At 31.0% G+C, this 19,692-nt stretch overlaps 1 protein-coding gene across 1 annotated transcript in view; it reads left to right on the top strand.

Annotated features, from left to right (window-relative positions):
• Positions 1–1,066: 1,066 nt before the first annotated feature.
• The window catches only part of LOC137919134 (ATP-binding cassette subfamily G member 4), a 39,624-nt gene continuing 20,998 nt past the window's right edge, over positions 1,067–19,692 (top strand). The window contains exons 1-2 of the mRNA XM_068762105.1: positions 1,067–1,304; positions 17,177–17,241. Coding sequence (XP_068618206.1) covers positions 17,187–17,241 — 55 coding nt within the window. The 5' untranslated portion in view covers positions 1,067–1,304; positions 17,177–17,186. The remainder of the gene's footprint in view (positions 1,305–17,176; positions 17,242–19,692) is intronic.

Below are 19,692 nucleotides of genomic sequence, written 5' to 3'. Positions count from 1 at the left end.
CTGAATATGAAAACTCAATCTTATTACACCACTGCAACTTAATTATACTTATTCCGGAGAATAATGGTTAAAAATAAAAAGTGTAGCAAAATAAAACAAATATTAGTAATCGTTTGTGCAATAAAAGTACCATGATTGCTCTTATAAAATGTTTTTCGTGCTTTGCTTTTCTGTTGCAGCTTTTAATTCTGATTAAAGCTGCAACAGAAGTTGCTGAAAAAGCAAGAAACCTTGAATTAATTCATAATCATCATCAGTTCAGTCAAAAGACGTCCTCTGCTGGACGGACATAAGCTTTTCCTATAAATTTCTAACAAGACCGGTTAGAAGCGGCCTGCGTACAGTAGGATAGACGATCTTAACAAGGTCCTTTAATGGATAGAAATACTTCGCTGCGCCTGCCGGTCCGGCCCCAGCCGCTGTGTTTGGTATACAGCTTGCCTACTGTTATTTGAACTCGTCTATCTGCTAATTAATGTGTAATATCTGTGTGTAGATAAATCTCGAGCATAGATATATATATATAAATCATAAATCTAGAGTCATCTCTTTGGCTCGTGGAGCGATGGTGAATTTGCCAATGATGCTTGAGGAATGTATTGGATTAAATTAATAAAATAAAAAAAATATTAATAGTACAATAATATCCATTTTCCAAATTACCGTAATATACGCATCAAAAGTCTTATGTAAAAATAATAATTTACGAAAAGTTAGTAACATTTTAATATTAGGAACATAAATATAAATGTGGATATTACGAGATTATTGATTTATTAGTTGATTGCAACATGGGTATGTATGATGTTATTAAAAAATTGGTACTGATAACGTATATCACATATTTTAAATGTAGTTAGAATATTAATACTCTTTTTTTGTTTAAGAAATTAGACCTTGAGGAAAGGCTGGTTGAAACAAATTACTTTAGTGTTGGGGTGACAAAAATTCGTGCGTAAATTACTGCGTGCACGCGCATGCCCGTATGTTGTCATCTGACGCCGATGTTGGCACGGCTCGAGTCCCAAGCCCGAACTGCCAGTGTACCGCTGCGCGCCACCCAGTACGGGCTGTGCGCGAAAACGTTACTGGCACTCGGAATTTTCATCTCGACACCTTAAAATATTTGCGATAATTAAAAAAAAGAAATTGAATGACGTTGCGCTTTTCGAATGGATGCAAACCTATGATATCCTTCGAAAATTAAATTATAGTGCAAATTGTGCATAATACCAATGCAAAATTTTGTTTTATTTATTTTAACTTTGTAATTTGTGCATTTCTTTAATTTTGTCGGAAAAAAGGTAAGGGATTGATAATTTTGAAATATTAAAAATTAATTTAAGGTACAATTATTTTTTTAAAAAAAAATAGCTATAATACACGATAAAATTATTTATAAAAATATTTTAATTTACGATTAAAGTAAATGTATATATTAATATATGAAATTATAAATTAGATGTTAATATTATGTATCCATTTACTTAATAATACAAATATTTTTGACGAAGAGTTTAATTTGTTGCATGACCTATTGATACAATTTGACTTTGCAAACGCGGCAAATTATAATTTCTGCGCTGGATGCTATTGTGTTTAGGTTAATTTTATTTTATCTGTATTAATATTAATACTGACATTGACTTATATATGAAGCAGTGAAATAAATAAATTATTTTAAACTTTATTAATAAAGTTGCTTATAGTGGACTTAAACATTTTATTTTTAAGACTAATAATTTATCTTTTATTCCGATCTCCTCTCACAAAAAGGTTACAAGACGTGAAGGAGGGCTATGTTAGCTTCGTTCGGAATTGTGTCGTTTTTATTTTTGCTTCTACTACGTTTTGCTTTCTTTTTGACCTATGCCTTCGATTCGTCGATTATGTGCGCGAGAATGTATGAATCACACGAAGTGAATGTCTGCCGAAAATTGAGCTCGTGTATGCGTTAGAATCTACTGAAGTTAAGTTCAATTGAATTCGTAATAATTACTGAACCTTGTATATATTAAATAATAAATAAAACCTAAAAGTATTCTACACAAATGAGTTTTACTCAAAAGGCCCTGTTGTTAAACTAATGGATAATAGTTCTATGGTCCGATGGGTAAAGATTCCTAAGAATCTCATAAGCGTCATATCAAATAAATTGTTGATGAAGTGATTGCTTCGGCCTGAAATGTAATCGGTAAAGTGTTTTGAAATATGACTAATAAAATTTACAAACAAGGCTTGTTAATTTTATCTGTTTTGATAATTATTTGCGAATCATTAGTTTGTTTTTAACATAACTACTTTGTTCTGTTTTTATTGTTGGCTAGAAGTAGTTCTGTCTGATAAATCTTTTATTAGTCATAAAGCATACATTATTATTAAATACCTTTTAATCTAGTTTGATCATTAAAAAATTTAAGATGGATTTTCTTTTTCGATTAAAAACTTTAAAACTCGTCAATTATTTATTTAATATCGTACGTGTTTTACCTGAATAACATACGCAAATAACGCAATCAGTAATACGTATTGTAAGAAACACAGACATTTTATATTTCTTCTAAATTGATTATTGACAATAGTTTTGCATTTTTATAGGAAAAACATTGTGTATTTCCAAGTACGTGACGTGTTCAATTCCATAAAAAATGTAATCCTTTTTATTATATATGGCTTCACCTGAATACTCGTTTAATAAATAATCTTGTTTTTGTTTAATAAAGTTCGAGTTTATGTATATATTACTTTTATTTATTAAATCAGTACGAGTATAAAAACTTTAAAGGAACGATAAATCCAAATAGTCCAATTTTAAAATATATAGGAGTACTTTTGAAAATCCTCATATTACTTTTTTTGTGACTATGTATTCATTGATATGTTTTTAAGGCAAATATGATGATTTTTTTATTAATGCTAGGTTATTAAAAAAATCACTACTATCATTTTGGCTGTACGACGTCTTCTCCTGAGCATAGACCTCGAATGGTCGAGGGTCGCTTTTACAAAAAATCAGTAGGAAGTTGCCTGCGTCCAGTATCTTCCGATAACTTTTACAAGTTCGTTTGTCTATCTTGAGTGGTGGTCGTACGCTGCGCTTGCAGATCCTTGGTCTCTATTCCAGTACAAGTCCATAACGGCCATGTGTTCTGCGCGCTATATGCTCCATACTGCCGTTTTAATTCTCTGTAATAAAGATAATTTAATTATTTTCATCACTTTTTCTTTAAAGATTTTCAATATGTTTTAATAACACGCAATCTATCCGTTTTAAGTGACTTATATACATGAATTTGTATGTGCATTAGTCACTCTATAACAAAGAGTCTGTTCGATTAAATTACTGTTTCAACCTATTTGTGTTTTCGCAGAACACTCGAACCGTAAACGGTTGACATTTCCGCTGGGCCGACATTTTAATTGTACAATTTTTTTTCCTTTTCCTTGTGATTTTATAAATCGGTTTTAAAGGTTTGCAGTAATAATTATCGAGACCACTGTTCGATGAAGGTTTAAAAATTGACAAAACCTAACAGAATTTCTCATATATCAAATATATTATTGATTAATTAACCTGCGAACTTCGTTCCATTTAACAGTCAATTAATGAGAAGAATTCGGATTTTCAAATTTCTACAAAATTATTAAGCTCGGCCGTTGGGGCCGGAAGGTTCTCGAGAGGTGATCACGAGCCAGTAGCCGCAGCGTCTATTCACCCCCACTAGGTGGATCAACGACTCAGTGAAGGCCTGGGGATGTCGCTGGATGCAGGCAGCTCAAGACCGGGTGTCATAATGATCTTTAAAGAAGGTCTTTAAGGACATTTTGAGTTAAATTTTTTACGCGGCTAGATTGATGTTTTTTTAATGATATTAATTTTTATATGTGTACGTATCGTTTTTGAATATTATATTATTCCGGACAAAGATAAAATCGTAAAAATTTGAACAATCGTTGTACAGTTTACTACAGATTTAACTAACACGACTTTATTTTGTATATATATATATATATATATATATATATATATATATATATATATTATATATATATATATATATAAAATATAGCGGTTCATACTCAAAATAACAAAGAGAAAATTGACATTAACGCTTTATGTCTACGCGAATTTCGGATTTTTTTTAAATTATTAATGATAACTGACATTTTATATGTTTATTTCGAGTCTAAAATTTTATCATATGAGGTCAATTTCTTTGATCTATTATATTACTTACTTTTATATAAACAGATTCTTATCGAGTATTATTATTTATTTCCTGACATAACATGTTTTTCGTCGTATTCACAGCTTTTATAATACATTTGAACTGCTGACATTTTATCAACAATCTGGTTAAATTAAATTAGTTTAAATATATAAATAACTCGTCAATACGCATTATTCAATTAACTTTAGAGTTTATAGCTAAGGACTTTTGCACATCTTTTTTTAATAAAAAGCTAAGAGTACGGCTATTTTTAACTTTAAAGGGCATCGTGATCGCTGCGTTGCCATCTTGAGATTTTACTCAATTAAACACTCTAGAAAAGTCCATATTGCTCTTTTTATAAATCTACCCATCGCATTGCCATTCGTGTAGTATTCGAAATTGATGATGTGGCGGAAAGAGGTGACTATGGTATGCTGTCATGCAATAAGCTTCTTTCCTTCTTTATTCTTATTATTCAAATGTCATTATAAAAGCCCTGAGCGTCGCAAATGTCGGTGCCGTAATCTAGTCGTGAGTCATAGTCATCGAAGCTATTGCTAATCAGAGCTTCCTTTTTGCACTGGGTGTGCACGAAAACAGGGTGTTTAGTAGGTTCTGTGGAATGACTAGACTCTTTGAACCCAGTTATTCTTAGCGTTTCTAGGTTAAGTAGGTTTGAGGTTTCAGAGTGAAGAAAGGGTTTAGTCTAAACTTTTTTAAATTAGCATAAAGGCTTCCTCGGGAGCTTTAGACCAGGACTTTACGTCTGATGTTCCTTCGAAAGGGGTTCAAGCTTTTTGGTCGCTTTAATGGACTCTTTATATATGATTAAACCCAGGAGCCCACGAATGCACTTTGATTTGAACTGTCACTCCATATTCGTTTAGCATTTCGATTCTAGAGTTTCTGAAAAAGTCGATCAATGGGTCTGTTATCGGACTTTTAAAAGTAAGAATTATTTAAAATTGTCATGATACTAGCCGACTTGTCACCTGTTGAAAGCACTTTATTGTTGCACTTGAAGCAAACGTCGCAACAAACTTTCATGAAACTAATATGTGCTTTGTTTATATTCTATTCTGTATGTATTCTACAATACTTTTTTTTCGTTACCGGTTCATACCTAGGTATTAATTTTAATTATATTAATAGGTACATAAAACTAATTAAATTTTTAAAAAAGAAACATTAGAAAAATTTCAAACAATTGTTTTATAAACCTTTGCTTTTTATTATTTATTATCTTATTACAAAATAACATATTATGACATAAATTATTTCATTGACAAGACAATGATAGAAAAACGTATAGGCGATGTAAGGTTAAATGTCATTGATTTCAAAACTCTTATTATTTTGAACATGTTATGTGATCGCAAATTACTAGATATATAGTCAATACTTACAATATATATATTATATTATATCAATATATTCTATTATATTTTACACGCGCATCAATGTTTATCTGCCTCTATTTTTTTGTTATTTATACGGTATTGAAAAAAATGTGTTTTTGTTATTCTTTAATGTAAAACGAAACGAGATTGAAATGAATCATACGTTGTTCAAACAAAGGGAACAAGCACGTTTAAGTTTGCCGTCAACTACATTAACTCTCCGCTCTAGTCCGACCCTACGGAGACCTAGATTTGTGCTCGATTTTCCTGATGATTCGGCAGCTCTATCGCAGCACCGAATCAAACAGCTGTGTTGCCAGAATACATGCGTGGTCATTTAACAGGCACGTTTTCTTCTCTTAAGATTAAAAGTATCGGTGGAGTTTGTTCCGCCACTTATCGCTAATGCAACTAAATAGGCCAAGGACCAATATTCTCAGCCTTGAATAGTAGTGATAAACTCAATTCGGGTGTCAGAATGCTATACAATTGGAGTTTTTTGCGTCTGCTTATCACATAGAGCGTCCGATTATTGACCTAAGAGCGTAAGGACCTCTTAAACCTGTGAAATAAATATTGTAACAGCTTGAGTCGACGAATCTGTTAAGGAAAGAAAAGGTTTTTGTTAAGTGCCCTTAGCGCTATGCCACAACAAGAACGGTGAAGATGTAAATACCAAAAGCAAACAACTTTATTCATGTAGAGAAAAGGAATTGTAGTGAAGTTTTAAAATAAAACAGGAATACGCATTGTCGCGGTAGAAGTTAAGCATTCCAAGAAGGCGTCGTAAGACCACGAAGGTTATTTTGCTCCTTTGTACATTTTACAGAGAACAGGTTAGGATACAAACTTTTGCTTCAGTTGGGTAGGCGGCCGTGGTTATGGAGTAACATAAAATAATTCGAGATATATACGAAAGATGATACGAAATAAACAACGTAACTTATAATAAAGGTAGTGACAATCTTTTTTTATTTAAATTCGATAAAAAAATCAAACACGCATAAACAGAGTGACGCATTAATCTATATGCTCGCCATGTTATAGAAAATATGCGTTACGAATACAATAATACAAGCACAGGACGTGTGATATAGTTGATTTACGGATAGGTTCGATTGCGATTGAAAATAAAAATCTATCAAATCAAAAGATCAAGTTTGGTTCCTTTTTCTTTAAGAAGGTCGTTCAAAAATTCGAATTTAACCCTTTATAAACAAGGTACGATACGAAGTCAACCCCGAGCATGTCAAATGGACTATAGCCTGTCCTTCAAATTTCTGCTTAGAAATAAATTGCTCGACCACTACGTTCAATTTGACATTGAAATTTAAATTGCGTGTACCATACTAAAATTACATTAGTAAGGGAAGAGTATCGATTTCTATTATTGCTACTAATGATGTTGTAGTTTATAAGAGAAATTTACGCACTCGAACAAAGGAAGTAAATTTGTACATTGTTAAAATTAATTTTTTAGCTTATAAGGGAAGGGGTCTAAATATCAATTGGATTAATTTCTTATATTTAGTCTGGCACTACTTCCGCTCCCTTCCCTGAGTGGACTGGCGAGATAGATAGGTCACGGGAAATCGTTGGTTACGGATCTAGTTCACGGACTCTTCCGCTCCTTGAACTCAGTATCAACGAAACTGTAAAAGCCTTAGAGACAATACAATTGGTTACAGGTAGTGCCAGACCGGTCATCGAGTCGATTTATAAGGAGGCTTATGCCTTGCAGTGGTCATGATGATAATGAAACCTCCCTGTTTAGTTACAGTAAACATTAAGGGCGCCGGAAAATGCAGTCGTTTCTGCGCATGTCGATATTTTATGGTCATTTGGTAGCTCATTACGTATTAGGAAGACGTTGTATACTAGATGGCAAAAAGTTGTTGATGACGAAGGTAGGATATTGTTATTGTATAAGGATATTGTTGATTAGAAATAAAAATTTGTTAAAATCTAGTCGTATGATTTTAACTTAAGAAAGTGATATTACTTTCCGGTCCCGGTAATAGCAAAGGGCCTTCAATTCTCTGCCGTTGCTTGCTATAGAACTCGACAAAATTTTACCATAAGTGAACAAAGAGCATTTGTCAATGACAAAATAATGTAATTTAGAAAAGGTTTATTGTTATCGAATTAAAAAAAATCCTAAAAGATATCGATTTCAGGTTGAATGTGCAAAATTACACAACTATTCGTTCAATGCAAGGGGTATGTAATAAATTAATAATTCGTATTACATTAAGTTTTAAAAAATATGTGTAATTTATTATCGCTATAAAATTTTTTGCAAACGTCTTCTAAGAGCAATTTTCTGACGTGGACGGTCAGATGTACACAATGAGCTAAAATTCAATACTGATAACTAATTAAAAAATATATCTGAAATTTTTATGCTATGAAAAACAATTTAAATTTATTACTTAAACAGTAACAATTTAGATTTTTTTGAACACCTAAGCACGCTATAAATTATGAGGTGTTCATAGATTTTTGCCAAGGTCGATTCTTTGATTTGCAATGATCGTAATAATACTAATTTATTAAACAGCTTATGATTTCTAATTTTGTTCCGTAAAAAAAAAAACATTGTTCGTGTGTTAATTGCTAGTCTATAATAAAGAAGTCGTCACTTAAAAAGTAAAATATTGAAAATACCACCAAAACTATTTTTGTAAAACAAAATTGTTAAATTTTATTAGACTTTTCATTTTTTTTTATAAATTTCTAACTTCATTACCGAATATATTAAGGTTGTAAATATGTTAACAAAACGGAGCACAGCACATAAATATTTGCACGTTGTATACCTAACTCCTTGTTTTTTTTTAAATGCATTAATAATAAAACCTGTCTCAAGCTATGTGTTTTTAAATACACAATATTGCATAGCATATACAAAAAATAGCATAAGAATCGCGTGCACCGGATAGCAAGTTATTTGCTATGTGCATAAAATTACAACCGCACCATATATAATAAGTACAGATAGATAAAGAAGCCCTTCAAACCGGATAACTGGAATGTATAGCAGTTCTGTGGCTGAAATAGTCGCCCACAAGGGTCTAACCACTTAAAGACGTTACACAAGTAAAATATATTATTATTTATAATTCACATATTTGTTCGTTAATTCTTTAGCTTGTTATCCACATGGGATTATTTACAGTGGTAGAGAAATTTATCAGATTTAATAATCACTTAAAAATCGACGCTATAGGAATAATATAGGAATTTATAACCAGTTTCTGTTTAATAAACTTTTTAAATAAACTGCTACATAATTTAGATATCCCGGAGAGTATTGTAATACCGTAGTAGTGTTAGAGCTAACTTTTGGACTTTCTCCATTTCTCTTATGTTTTAATAGTTTATACATATAAACAATATATGTAATATTTAAAATTTCACATATTTGTTCGTTAATTCTTTAACTTGTTATCCACATGTGAGTATTTACAGTGGTAGAGAAATTTATCAGATTTAATAATCACTTAAAAATCGACGCTGTTATAGGAATTTATAACAATTTTCTGTTTAAAAACTTTTTAAATAACCTGCTACATAATTAAGATATCCCGGAGAGTATTGTAATACCGTAGTAGTGTTAGAGCTAACTTTTGGACTTTCTCCATTTCTCTTATGTTTTAATATTTTATACACATAAACAATATATGTAATATACATGTATAAATTCTCCAAGAAATTTATTTCTGGGAGTTATTACCTCTTAGACTGCACGAGGACCTCTTTTTTGGCACTAAAATTTTACACACATTACCATAAATAAGTCGCCCGTAAGACATAATGCTATATAAATTTGATTATTATTGATAAAATGTGGTTATAATAATTTTCGTTTTGGCGGAAACTGAACTGAAAATTAACTATAGTAATTAGCAACAGGTAAAACGAGATAATAACAAGAGTTATATTTTGTATTTATATTTTTAATAATTTATTATTCCACAACCTTGAAATATGCTATTTTTGAAAGTGTTGTGAAAGTTATATCGAATAGCTTGTGGCTGTAAGCTTTATATAAAAACAAATCTATACCCGGAATTAATATGGCGTGATGTATAAAAATATGTTAAATATTAATAATTTATTAGTATCGGACCTATACTGAGAAGTAAAAAATGAAAATAAATATTTTAGTGTTTTAAATATATATTATCATTAAATTATAATAACAACTTTCATTTATTGACTTCAAATCATGTTTAGGACATTTAAATTGTTGTAAAAACTTTTTGTAACTGTAAAACTACGACCTGAAATAACAAACTGGCTTACATAATGAGGTTTTTTTTTAAATTAGTAACCAATAAAGAAAATAGCTATTAGGGCCGAAGTCATCAATTGAATTATACCGTTATAGCAGAATTGCGTGAGTAGGGCTGCACAGTAGAGGTCGTTGCCTTCTCCTCGGTCAAGGCGATGACTGTCAAACTGCATTACTGTTGCGACCATAATTTACATCGTTAAGAAAAAGAAAATAATTTCAATCTGGGCAATACTAAACAACTAAAGTAGCAAAATTTATTTATTTTATTTCAATGAGAGATATCTTAAAGTAAATCAAGACATAAAGATCAGTGAGATACGCCCACGTATGTAGGAAAATATGTAAAAAATTGCTAAAATAATGAAATTATTTACATTCAAATTACGTAAACCCAACTTTGAGGAATAGGTCAATCAACAAGTCCAACTCTGTGGGGCAGCGTTTGGGAAATTACGTAATGTCTTGTCGACCAATATCTCTTCAGTACCTAAAGACAAAAGTTCTACGACCAACGTGAGTTAGAAAATTGTCCTTTTTTGACCACTAACCACAAAATTCGATGACATCATAATTTCATCTAGAGGATACATAGGTCTTTCTTATTATAGATTTGCAATAAGACCAGCTGGAAACAACTATTTTACTATGATCTAGCCACAGAAGATCTACTATGTTCATATCATAGGTTATGTCATTTCATTTTGTCATGAATTGCTTTAAAATGCAAATTGTTACGTAAATATTTCAAGTATTAGTTCTTAGTTCCGTAGGGTTGGCTACTGTCTGCACTACATTACTTTTATTTAAATTACATAATATTTTTAATAGTTATCTATAGTGTACAATAAAGTGTATATAAATTAAAAAATTATAATAACAACATTGTAACTCTATACTTTGACTTATTTACCTATTATACCAGTTATAGGCGTAAATGAATGGTTAATTCAACTCTATAGTTTCAGAAATAAAAAAATAAATAAATAAAAATTATAAATAAAAAACCTTATAAATAACATAGTAAGTATGAGTGTTTTCAAAATTCGGATCACTATGTATTACAATTCATTATTGTTTACTATCTGTCTCTTCAGACTTTGTACTACTAGAACTTATCGGCCTGTTGTATTCCAATAGCTTTCTTTATTAAGTTTGTTGCCGGTGAAAAAGCTATAGATATACCTCTCTAAAGCCTATACACCAATAACCAATAACCAATATATAAAAAGAGTTATATGGTAACAACATCGTTATTCGATAATATGATATAATTACCTATTTATACATACCAGTGCTGTGTTTTAAACGATTTCAATTTTTATTAAGACTGGACACAAATTTAATCAATAAGCCTTTATATTTTATAAATAAATAATACTAGTAATATTAAATTACATAGATATAAACGTTATAATAGATGAATTTTTCAAGTTGCCAAAAAATGTAAATATCATTGTCGACCCTACAAAAACTATGTGTAGCCTTATTGGTTTGACAAAATTATGAAAAACCAACAATCTTTGGTGATCTTTAGCAGTACTATTGGTTTTTTCGTCAGTCTAATGAATAAATAAATATTTTTACGTAATTCCCAATATGCGGAGTCGTCGACGTTTCAGCCCATAGACGCCCACTGCAGGGGATAGACGTCTTCTAAAGATATCTATGGGGGATATATCATAATCACCACGTTTGACAAGCGGTTTGCCGATTGCAGTGCGGTATTATGGTACGCAGAGGATGTTGCTGCCCATTCTCTGAAAACCAGTTTGTGAGCAGTGGCAACCCTGTACAATTAATGCACAAAGTGTGAATTACATAAGATTGTATCCCGGGCATCGAACCCGCGACCTACGATCGCATGTACATATATATATATATACGCATATATATACACATATATACACATATATATATATACACATACATATATGAATATATTATACATGAGTGTGTGTGTGTGTGTGTGTGTATTTTTGAGACAATGAGCTTCGTACCAGCTAATCAGTAACTTTTATATATAAAATGTACTCTTATTCAACTTAAAGCTTTCTGATGTACTATATTTTTTGTCTTTTTAATAACACCTATAGTACTACATCAGGTTGTCTTCTCCATGACATTCTTAAGTAATAATAATAGTTTATAAAATTCTCGCTTATTGACAAACTGATGACAGATTTTAATAATTATCTTTTAATTAATCTCTTTATTTCATTTTTTCGACAATGAACTGACACTTTTACTACTAATTTCTGAAACATAGCTTTACTATATTAACATAAATATTTCACAACTAAATAATTTATTTTTTATTTTAAAAGACAGGTGGCTTCAAATGTTTGACAGCTATGAACATTTCGTTTTTGACTAATAAATTGTCGTTTATTGTATATTCTGTTAATTATTATTTATGTTCCTTACCGTTTTAGCCTTCTCGGAACTTTCACAAATGTTTTAAGATCAAAGTTAGCTAAACTGGTCTAGCTACTCCCAAGATTTAGCTAAACTAACGAGGAGCAAAAGATTTTTAAATATTTCGATTATTACTTGGATTACAATTCTCAACTTACACCGCTATTTCTTAATAGCTAATTTACTTAAGAAAAAAACTCCTGTTTTTAGTTCTTTTATCATCGGTCCTTAGAAGCAATGTCAGTTTACTGGACGTTCGGTTGCAATGTTAAAAAAGCTCCTTTTTAACATTTTGTTTTAGTGTAATACGACAGAGTTATTCGTTTTAAAAAGTTACAGTTGACAGTATAGTGTAGAGTAACTATAGTGATTTTTTTGTATATATGTAAACAAGCGAACGGAATAGATGAAAATGGAGGGCGTCAACAATAGGCAACATATCGGCGTTTACACATGAAAGTGTGCAAGAAATAATTAAATTTTTAAATTTGTTATTATCTGGTACACTAAGTGCCTGGGTTTCTAACATCAATTGTAAAATATTACTATGTTCCCATTGAAAGTTACCTTGTTAAGGCATTGTTTTTAAAAAAAAAAATAAAAAATGTAACAGTCAATAAACATAAAAACAAGAAAACCACCACGTAATAGATAAAAAGTCCACGTAGATGTAGTGACATTTGTCCCAGTATAAACGCATCTTTATTTTTTTATTACTAACCAATACGATAATTTGCTTTTTCCGGTGTTGTATGGTCTGTAAAATCACAATGTTACGTAAATGCCTAGTTTGTCTCGTCAATAATAAAAAGTAAATTTTGCTTAAAATATTTAATATTTAATTATCTACTTCCTATGATATAAAGTATACCTTAATATTCAAATAATATGCTAGATTTATGACGTCGCCTTTGCATTGACGAAATATTTCATAATTTTTTTTACGTAGATAAATTTCACAATATTATTGTACATGAGTAAGCGCTTCCATTAACGTAAGAAACTTGAAAACGTCAAATAGTGCTTTATGTAAGCTTGTGTTTGCCTAATGTTTAATTGTTTTCGTTGAACATTGTGCACAGATAAGTTAATGGACTCATCTAAATATGTATATGCTGCCTCGAATTGTTTTAATTACTTATTTATTAAGCGTAAATAAAATTTATAATTACCCTTGAAAAGCATTTAGTAAACGTATTTCATGTGATGGCTAACGGCAGGTGGATCAATATTAGGAAATAAGTGAAAAAAAAGCAAGCGTGTCAAACTCGTAATAAAATTTAAAATTAACTTATAATAATTATTGTGTCATGTTTCATTGCAATTTTAATTAATTGCAAGTTTAAAACAAGAAGAGAGAGAAATATAAACTTTGTCATCAACATTTCGGCCACAACACGTCGACTGCTGCACATAGGCTGCAAAAGATATTCCAGTAGAACCGGTTGGCAGCGGTCTACATCCTGCGTCTTTTACAAGCAATTTTTATTATAAAAATAATCGTAACATCGGAAAATAACAGGAACAGGGAAAAAAAACAGGATTTTTGTATTTTTTTAAATATCTTTTAAGCATTAAATGTTTCATAATGGAACCTGATGAACTATTTACCAAATTGCACATACGCAAATTTGGCTCGTGACAATTTAAAATTTCCTCACAAGACTGTTAAGTGTAAACAGCAACGATTTAGCACATTCGCAGCAAACGACACGGCCAGGCTTCCGCGCCGTATCTAGTTTGTGAAAGTGCAATGTTCGAGAAAGATCCGAGCTATCTGGAAGTAGCGGTCAACGCTTTTACTTCGGCGTATTGACCACAATAAAAATGGTCTTGGTTACATAAACTTATGGGAGATTTAGTACGAGTTTCTGTTTTTTGAGTACTTACAAATCAATGTGTTATTCGCGAACTTGTGTTACCTCTATATTTATCATTTCGATATCTACATTAGGTTTAAAAGGATAGTAAGTAATATTTGCGGTAGCTTCTTTCCTTTTATTTTTCATTGCCTATCATTTTTTTTATTGTGTAAGTTGAACAATTACAGTTATTCTGTGGTAAATGAAAATTTGCAATAATATTGTTGCAAATAATTTTCATTTACCGATATCGTCTGAATAACACGTTCTTACGATTATCTGTATAAATGTTATGTGGCAACGGTTTCGATGGTAAAATAGTTCATGTAACATACAAACACTTTCATTGATCCTTGAGAATAGTGCCCAATGACGCAGTTACTATCGTGAAATAATTGTCTATACCTTTTACTTGTCCTCAAGGTCTATTGTTTGCTATCTGAACAATAGCATTCGTCAACTTACGGCTGTACCCAGTAATGGCAAGAATATAACCTCACGTTATTCAAAAATTTGTACATTTTTGTACAAAGGTTATTTGCAAATTATTTAAATATTACAGGAGAGTAATTAAAACAATTCTCAATTATTCAACATATTATTAATAAACTGTGCATTAGTTTAAAATTTTCTGGATGAGCTTTTGCCAAGTTTGCGTTATAGCAATCGCTTTTATTAATAACCTGAATCACACGTGTATAGATGGATGTGCATTAAAATTAATTCAGATTTAAATGCATTCTTATCTGTCAAGTACGTGATGTTATTTTGGGTGAGAAAATTAATATATTTATACCAAGGCTTTGCCCTGATATATAATTTATTATTGATCCAAAAATTTGAATCCATTTGTACAGGTAATGCGTTACTTGATTTTCGAGATACGATCTTTAACATTTTAAAACGCTTTAAAACTTCTTGCGGTCGTCGGGAAATTTGTATCTACGGCTTCGTAGGATAAGCAGGAATTGGTACTTTTAAACAGTCGACATTAGTTCACATTATTACATTTTTTTGTTCAAATAGCTATTTATCCCTTTATTAAATTACTTTATACAACTTGTAATATTAAAATATTTTATTCTTTATTTAGATTAGAATGTAACATAATAATATCTTTCATTCATTAAGAAAATTAAAAATATTGTTTCTCGCAGACTAGACAACTTTCAGAGAATGTAAAAAATATTAATATTCTTACGTTGCGAATGAGCAAAATAAATAAAGTGAAAAATTTCAATTCGTGATTATTAGTCAAAACAGCAACCAACCAGGAATCTTCTAGACCACGATATATGTATATATATAGGTATCTGGTAATATATATATATATTACGTATCTTAGAGCATATGTCTATAGGCAGGATATAAGGAAATTTTTTACATTTATTGTAAATGTAGGAAAGTTGGTTTAAAAATCTTTGTATTCATTCAAAGCGGTTGAATGAGTGAAATCTTTGTAACAATGTTATACGTTATATCGCGGTAACACTAGTCAATTAAGATCAGATGATATATATTAGCTTAATAATTCAACTACCTATTATGTTTTAAAAATTAAAAAGAATATATGGATCTGTTTGTCTGTTATTTTGAATATACTAAAGTTAGAAAATACTCTATAAAATTCATATATTTCTTTATGATACGCATGACAGGTCTTTGAGATCATCAAATAATCTGGAATTAAAAATACCGGCGCATTCTTCCTCGTTTATGGCCAAATCTTTCACCACGCAGGCCGTTCGATTGTGGAATGATTTTCCGCTGACAATAAGACGTGCCAAGTCACTATTTTTAAGAAAATCTTTAAAAATTATTTACCAGATCTATGATTATTTATACCTTCATTCATAACTTTTTCTTCCTCTGTTTCTTTATTTTATCCGAGGCAAGTGAGATCAAAATAAGTTTGATGTTTTTATTTATTATTGTATTATAATTATAATATGTATTAAACCTTTTTTATTATAAGTTTATATGTTATATACGTATGTATGTATGTTTAAGTAAGTATGTCTATGTATGTTTATGTATATTTATGTTCATTTGTTTGTGAATATGTATTTTTTTGTACACGTGAACTACCCTTTATAAGTACAATTATCTTTTCCTTACTATGGTTGTCTGTAAGAGATTGCCTTGTGTGATAAGACTGCCCATTGTACTTTTCTGTATATTGTTGTGTCTGTATATTATGTATCTTATCGTGTACAATAAAGAATAATAAAAAAAAAAAAATTAATTGGAACTTTTAACAGGACCTATATTAATTGTCAATTTTCTTTATTTTATTTTATTTTATTTTTGACTTTACTTTGCGCAAGGTGTTAGTTATAGTTGTAGAAAAGAAATAGAAAGATATTCCACGACAACACATCTTTAAAAAGGTATAACATGCTTTAATATGATTTATACAATGAGATTCATTCATACACTTCTTGAGAAACTTTTTGAGAAACAACGAAAAACGTACTTGAACAGTGGCCGAAGATATCTAGCGATATCGTTATCTAGCGATAGTAATAAACAAAGTAAAAAACAAAGACGCCAATGTCGTTAAAAGATTGAACAGAAACCACGTGCTCTGATTAAACATTGAGAAAGAAAAACGGATCTGTATGTTATATTTTTAAACCTACTTAACAAATTTCATATCGTGCTAGTTAATAATACCTTTCTCTATTATATATTGAAACCACGCCCTCAACAATATGACGATGATAAAATGCGTACAGAGAAAGCGGCATAACCGGTATCTTTCGCGCGAGAGACTTGCTAATATCAAGTATAGTTGAGGTAGGTTCTAAAAGAACATTTGTGCGTTATTATTTAAACATGGCAATAAGTGCAGTAATAACAAATGCAATTAAAAATATATTGTAACTAGTTGATCTGGAGAGGTTCAATTTATTTTATTGTACAGGTTGCCAATTAACGTTGAAAATTACAAATTTTTTATATGAACTGTTTCTTTTGTTATAGATTGTCCATAATGGATTTGGAGTTCCGCAATCTGACGTACACTGTTTACAACCGCATTACTAAAGGTAAAAGTATAACCTTGCTCAAGTTTTTGTTAATATATTAATTTATAAAAACATTAAGTTAAGTTGTATACAGGTGGTAATAGATGTAACTTTAAAGGAGTGTACGTATACACATATACATACATAAATGTGTTATTAACAAAAAAACAAAAATATTATCACGTGTACCTATAGCAGCAGTGTTGGTACATTATGAAAAGCATATGGGTATCAAAAAAGAGAGTTGAAAAGAAATTTTCGTGAGAGCCAGTGACACGAATAAAATTACCTGGTTTTGCGAACAAGGCAACAAACTGCACTTGCTTTTACGCAAGTTTTCACCAAAATTAATTTCTTTTGTTAGTTTATTTATCATAGAGTGGTAGTCCGGCTGTGAGAACTGAGACTTTCAATGAAATGTCGCGGGTTCGATTCTCGGGATACAATCTAATATATTTTACATTTTGTTCATTAATTATATAGGATTGCCACTGCTCTTTAACAAGTTTCCAGAGGATGGACAGCAGTATCCTCTGTGCACCATAATACCAAACTGCGATCACTAAAACGTCTTCCTAGCATGGCAATTACGGTATGTTCCCCATAGATATCTTTGAGAGAAACTTTGTAGAGGGCGTCTATGGACTGAAACGACGATGACGACGATAGTACTACCGAAACTGTAAAGGCAGCCGAGGACAAAAAAGAATGAGAGTCATAACCACGAGTGTTGACCCCGAACTGACGGAACGGTACTGTCGATATTATCTAAGTCGCGGTACAGACGTTACAATGGTAACACATTGGAACCGCTTACATTGTTTATTTTAGGTGATCCAATACCTAATACGCAGATGCGTGTCGGCTACATATTTTCAACTTATTAATTTGCTTTGAGCTCCTTGTTTTCTAAACCTGTAATGTTTTGATTGTCCATTAGCTCCGATAATCAATAGAACATACCATCAATGATTTTCTCTTATAAATGATGAAAAGTTGAAAGTGGAAACTACAATAGGTGTTCCGTTGAAAAATTTTTGATCTTGTCATTATTGTGTTTTACATATACGTACATTTAATTTATTATTTAGGTAGTTTTATCAATAGTAAGCAGAGTTTTTTTATTTCAAATTACTAGAAAACGTAAATATATACAGACCCTTGTATGAATCACATTTCGAAGTATTCAGTCAAATAGAGCAGCTTCGTTATTATTAGTCATTATATCTGGTGCAGAACGTAACGTGTTCAGTGCATAATTTACTGAGGCACGTTGTTAACATTCGATTTAAATTACTCATTGCTGTTTATTGTTAATAATATTTTCTAGAAGCATTAAAATTATATAAAGAGTTTTTACCTATTTCGTCATATGTATTTTGTGCACTTTTCTCTTCGAAGGATAATTTTTTGAAAAATTGGAGTAGGTTTTGGATTATTTTTTGCTATTAAAAATGCCATTTGCTCATTGGCATTTACGGCTTGGTTTCGATTTGAAAAATGCTAAAGAAGTTTAGTCTTTACATTTTTGCAGAGATTAAGATAGCTAAGGGCTCTCCTGGAACCTTACTTCTGCCTGTCAGCAATTCCACCGGACTGGAAAACACTAAACTATTATGGATGACGCTCCATGCTCCAAATTAAGTAACGGAGTGTCGTTTCAATTCTAGGGTCCCAAAGAGGTCCCTATGGCTGATTGATATTTTACTACTTTGTCGTTCTCAAAAATCTGACTTCCATCATTTTTATTTTCCTTACCCTAGTTTTCTAGTTTGTTATAAGCTCTTCCTGGAAGTAGGAAATCAGCAAATCGTTTCATGTTCAAAAGACAAGGTTCGAAAATCCAGTGACTTCACTGTAATTGAGTATCACTTAGTACATACAAATGTATAATTTAAGTACACAGATTTATTCCTCATTTATCAGCAAAATCCTGCAAAGCTTTACACTAATTTCCAATCACTCTTTATAAAGACAAATAATTATTTTAATGTCGTAGGCTAATATATTCTGGTGATACAAATTCTGCAGGAACAGATAGTCAACAATATTTACTTTTAATAAGTAGTAATCCGAATTTTGAAGATACTTACTACGCTTTACGTTAATTATTATTTCTATAACCAATCGTCATGTCAGCTACTAAATGCCTACTGCAAGGCATAGGCTTTCCCTAAAAATATCAATGAGGCGATAACTTAATCGGTTCCCTTGGCAGGCTGGTAGGCGATCGAAGTGTGGTATTACGATCGAGGTGTGGTGCTACGCAGTGGACACTGTTGACCATCCTCTGGAAAATTGTTTGTGAGCAGTGGCAATCCTATATAATTAATGCAAGAAGTTTGATTTATTTGAAATTGTATCCCGGGAAGCTTTGAGCTACTACTCCTCTAATCTAAATCAATGAATATATGCACTATATACTTCTATTTAAAAAAAATTATAGTCCAAAGATAGAAATAATACAACAAC

The sequence above is a fragment of the Battus philenor genome, unplaced genomic scaffold (genome assembly GCF_028537555.1).
Source record: "Battus philenor isolate CCGP_79_NKW_IND1 unplaced genomic scaffold, ilBatPhil1.0.hap1 SCAF_16, whole genome shotgun sequence".
Lineage (NCBI taxonomy): Eukaryota > Metazoa > Arthropoda > Insecta > Lepidoptera > Papilionidae > Battus > Battus philenor.
Note: the sequence above shows the minus strand (reverse complement) of the source record. Positions and strands in the feature narration are given on the sequence as shown.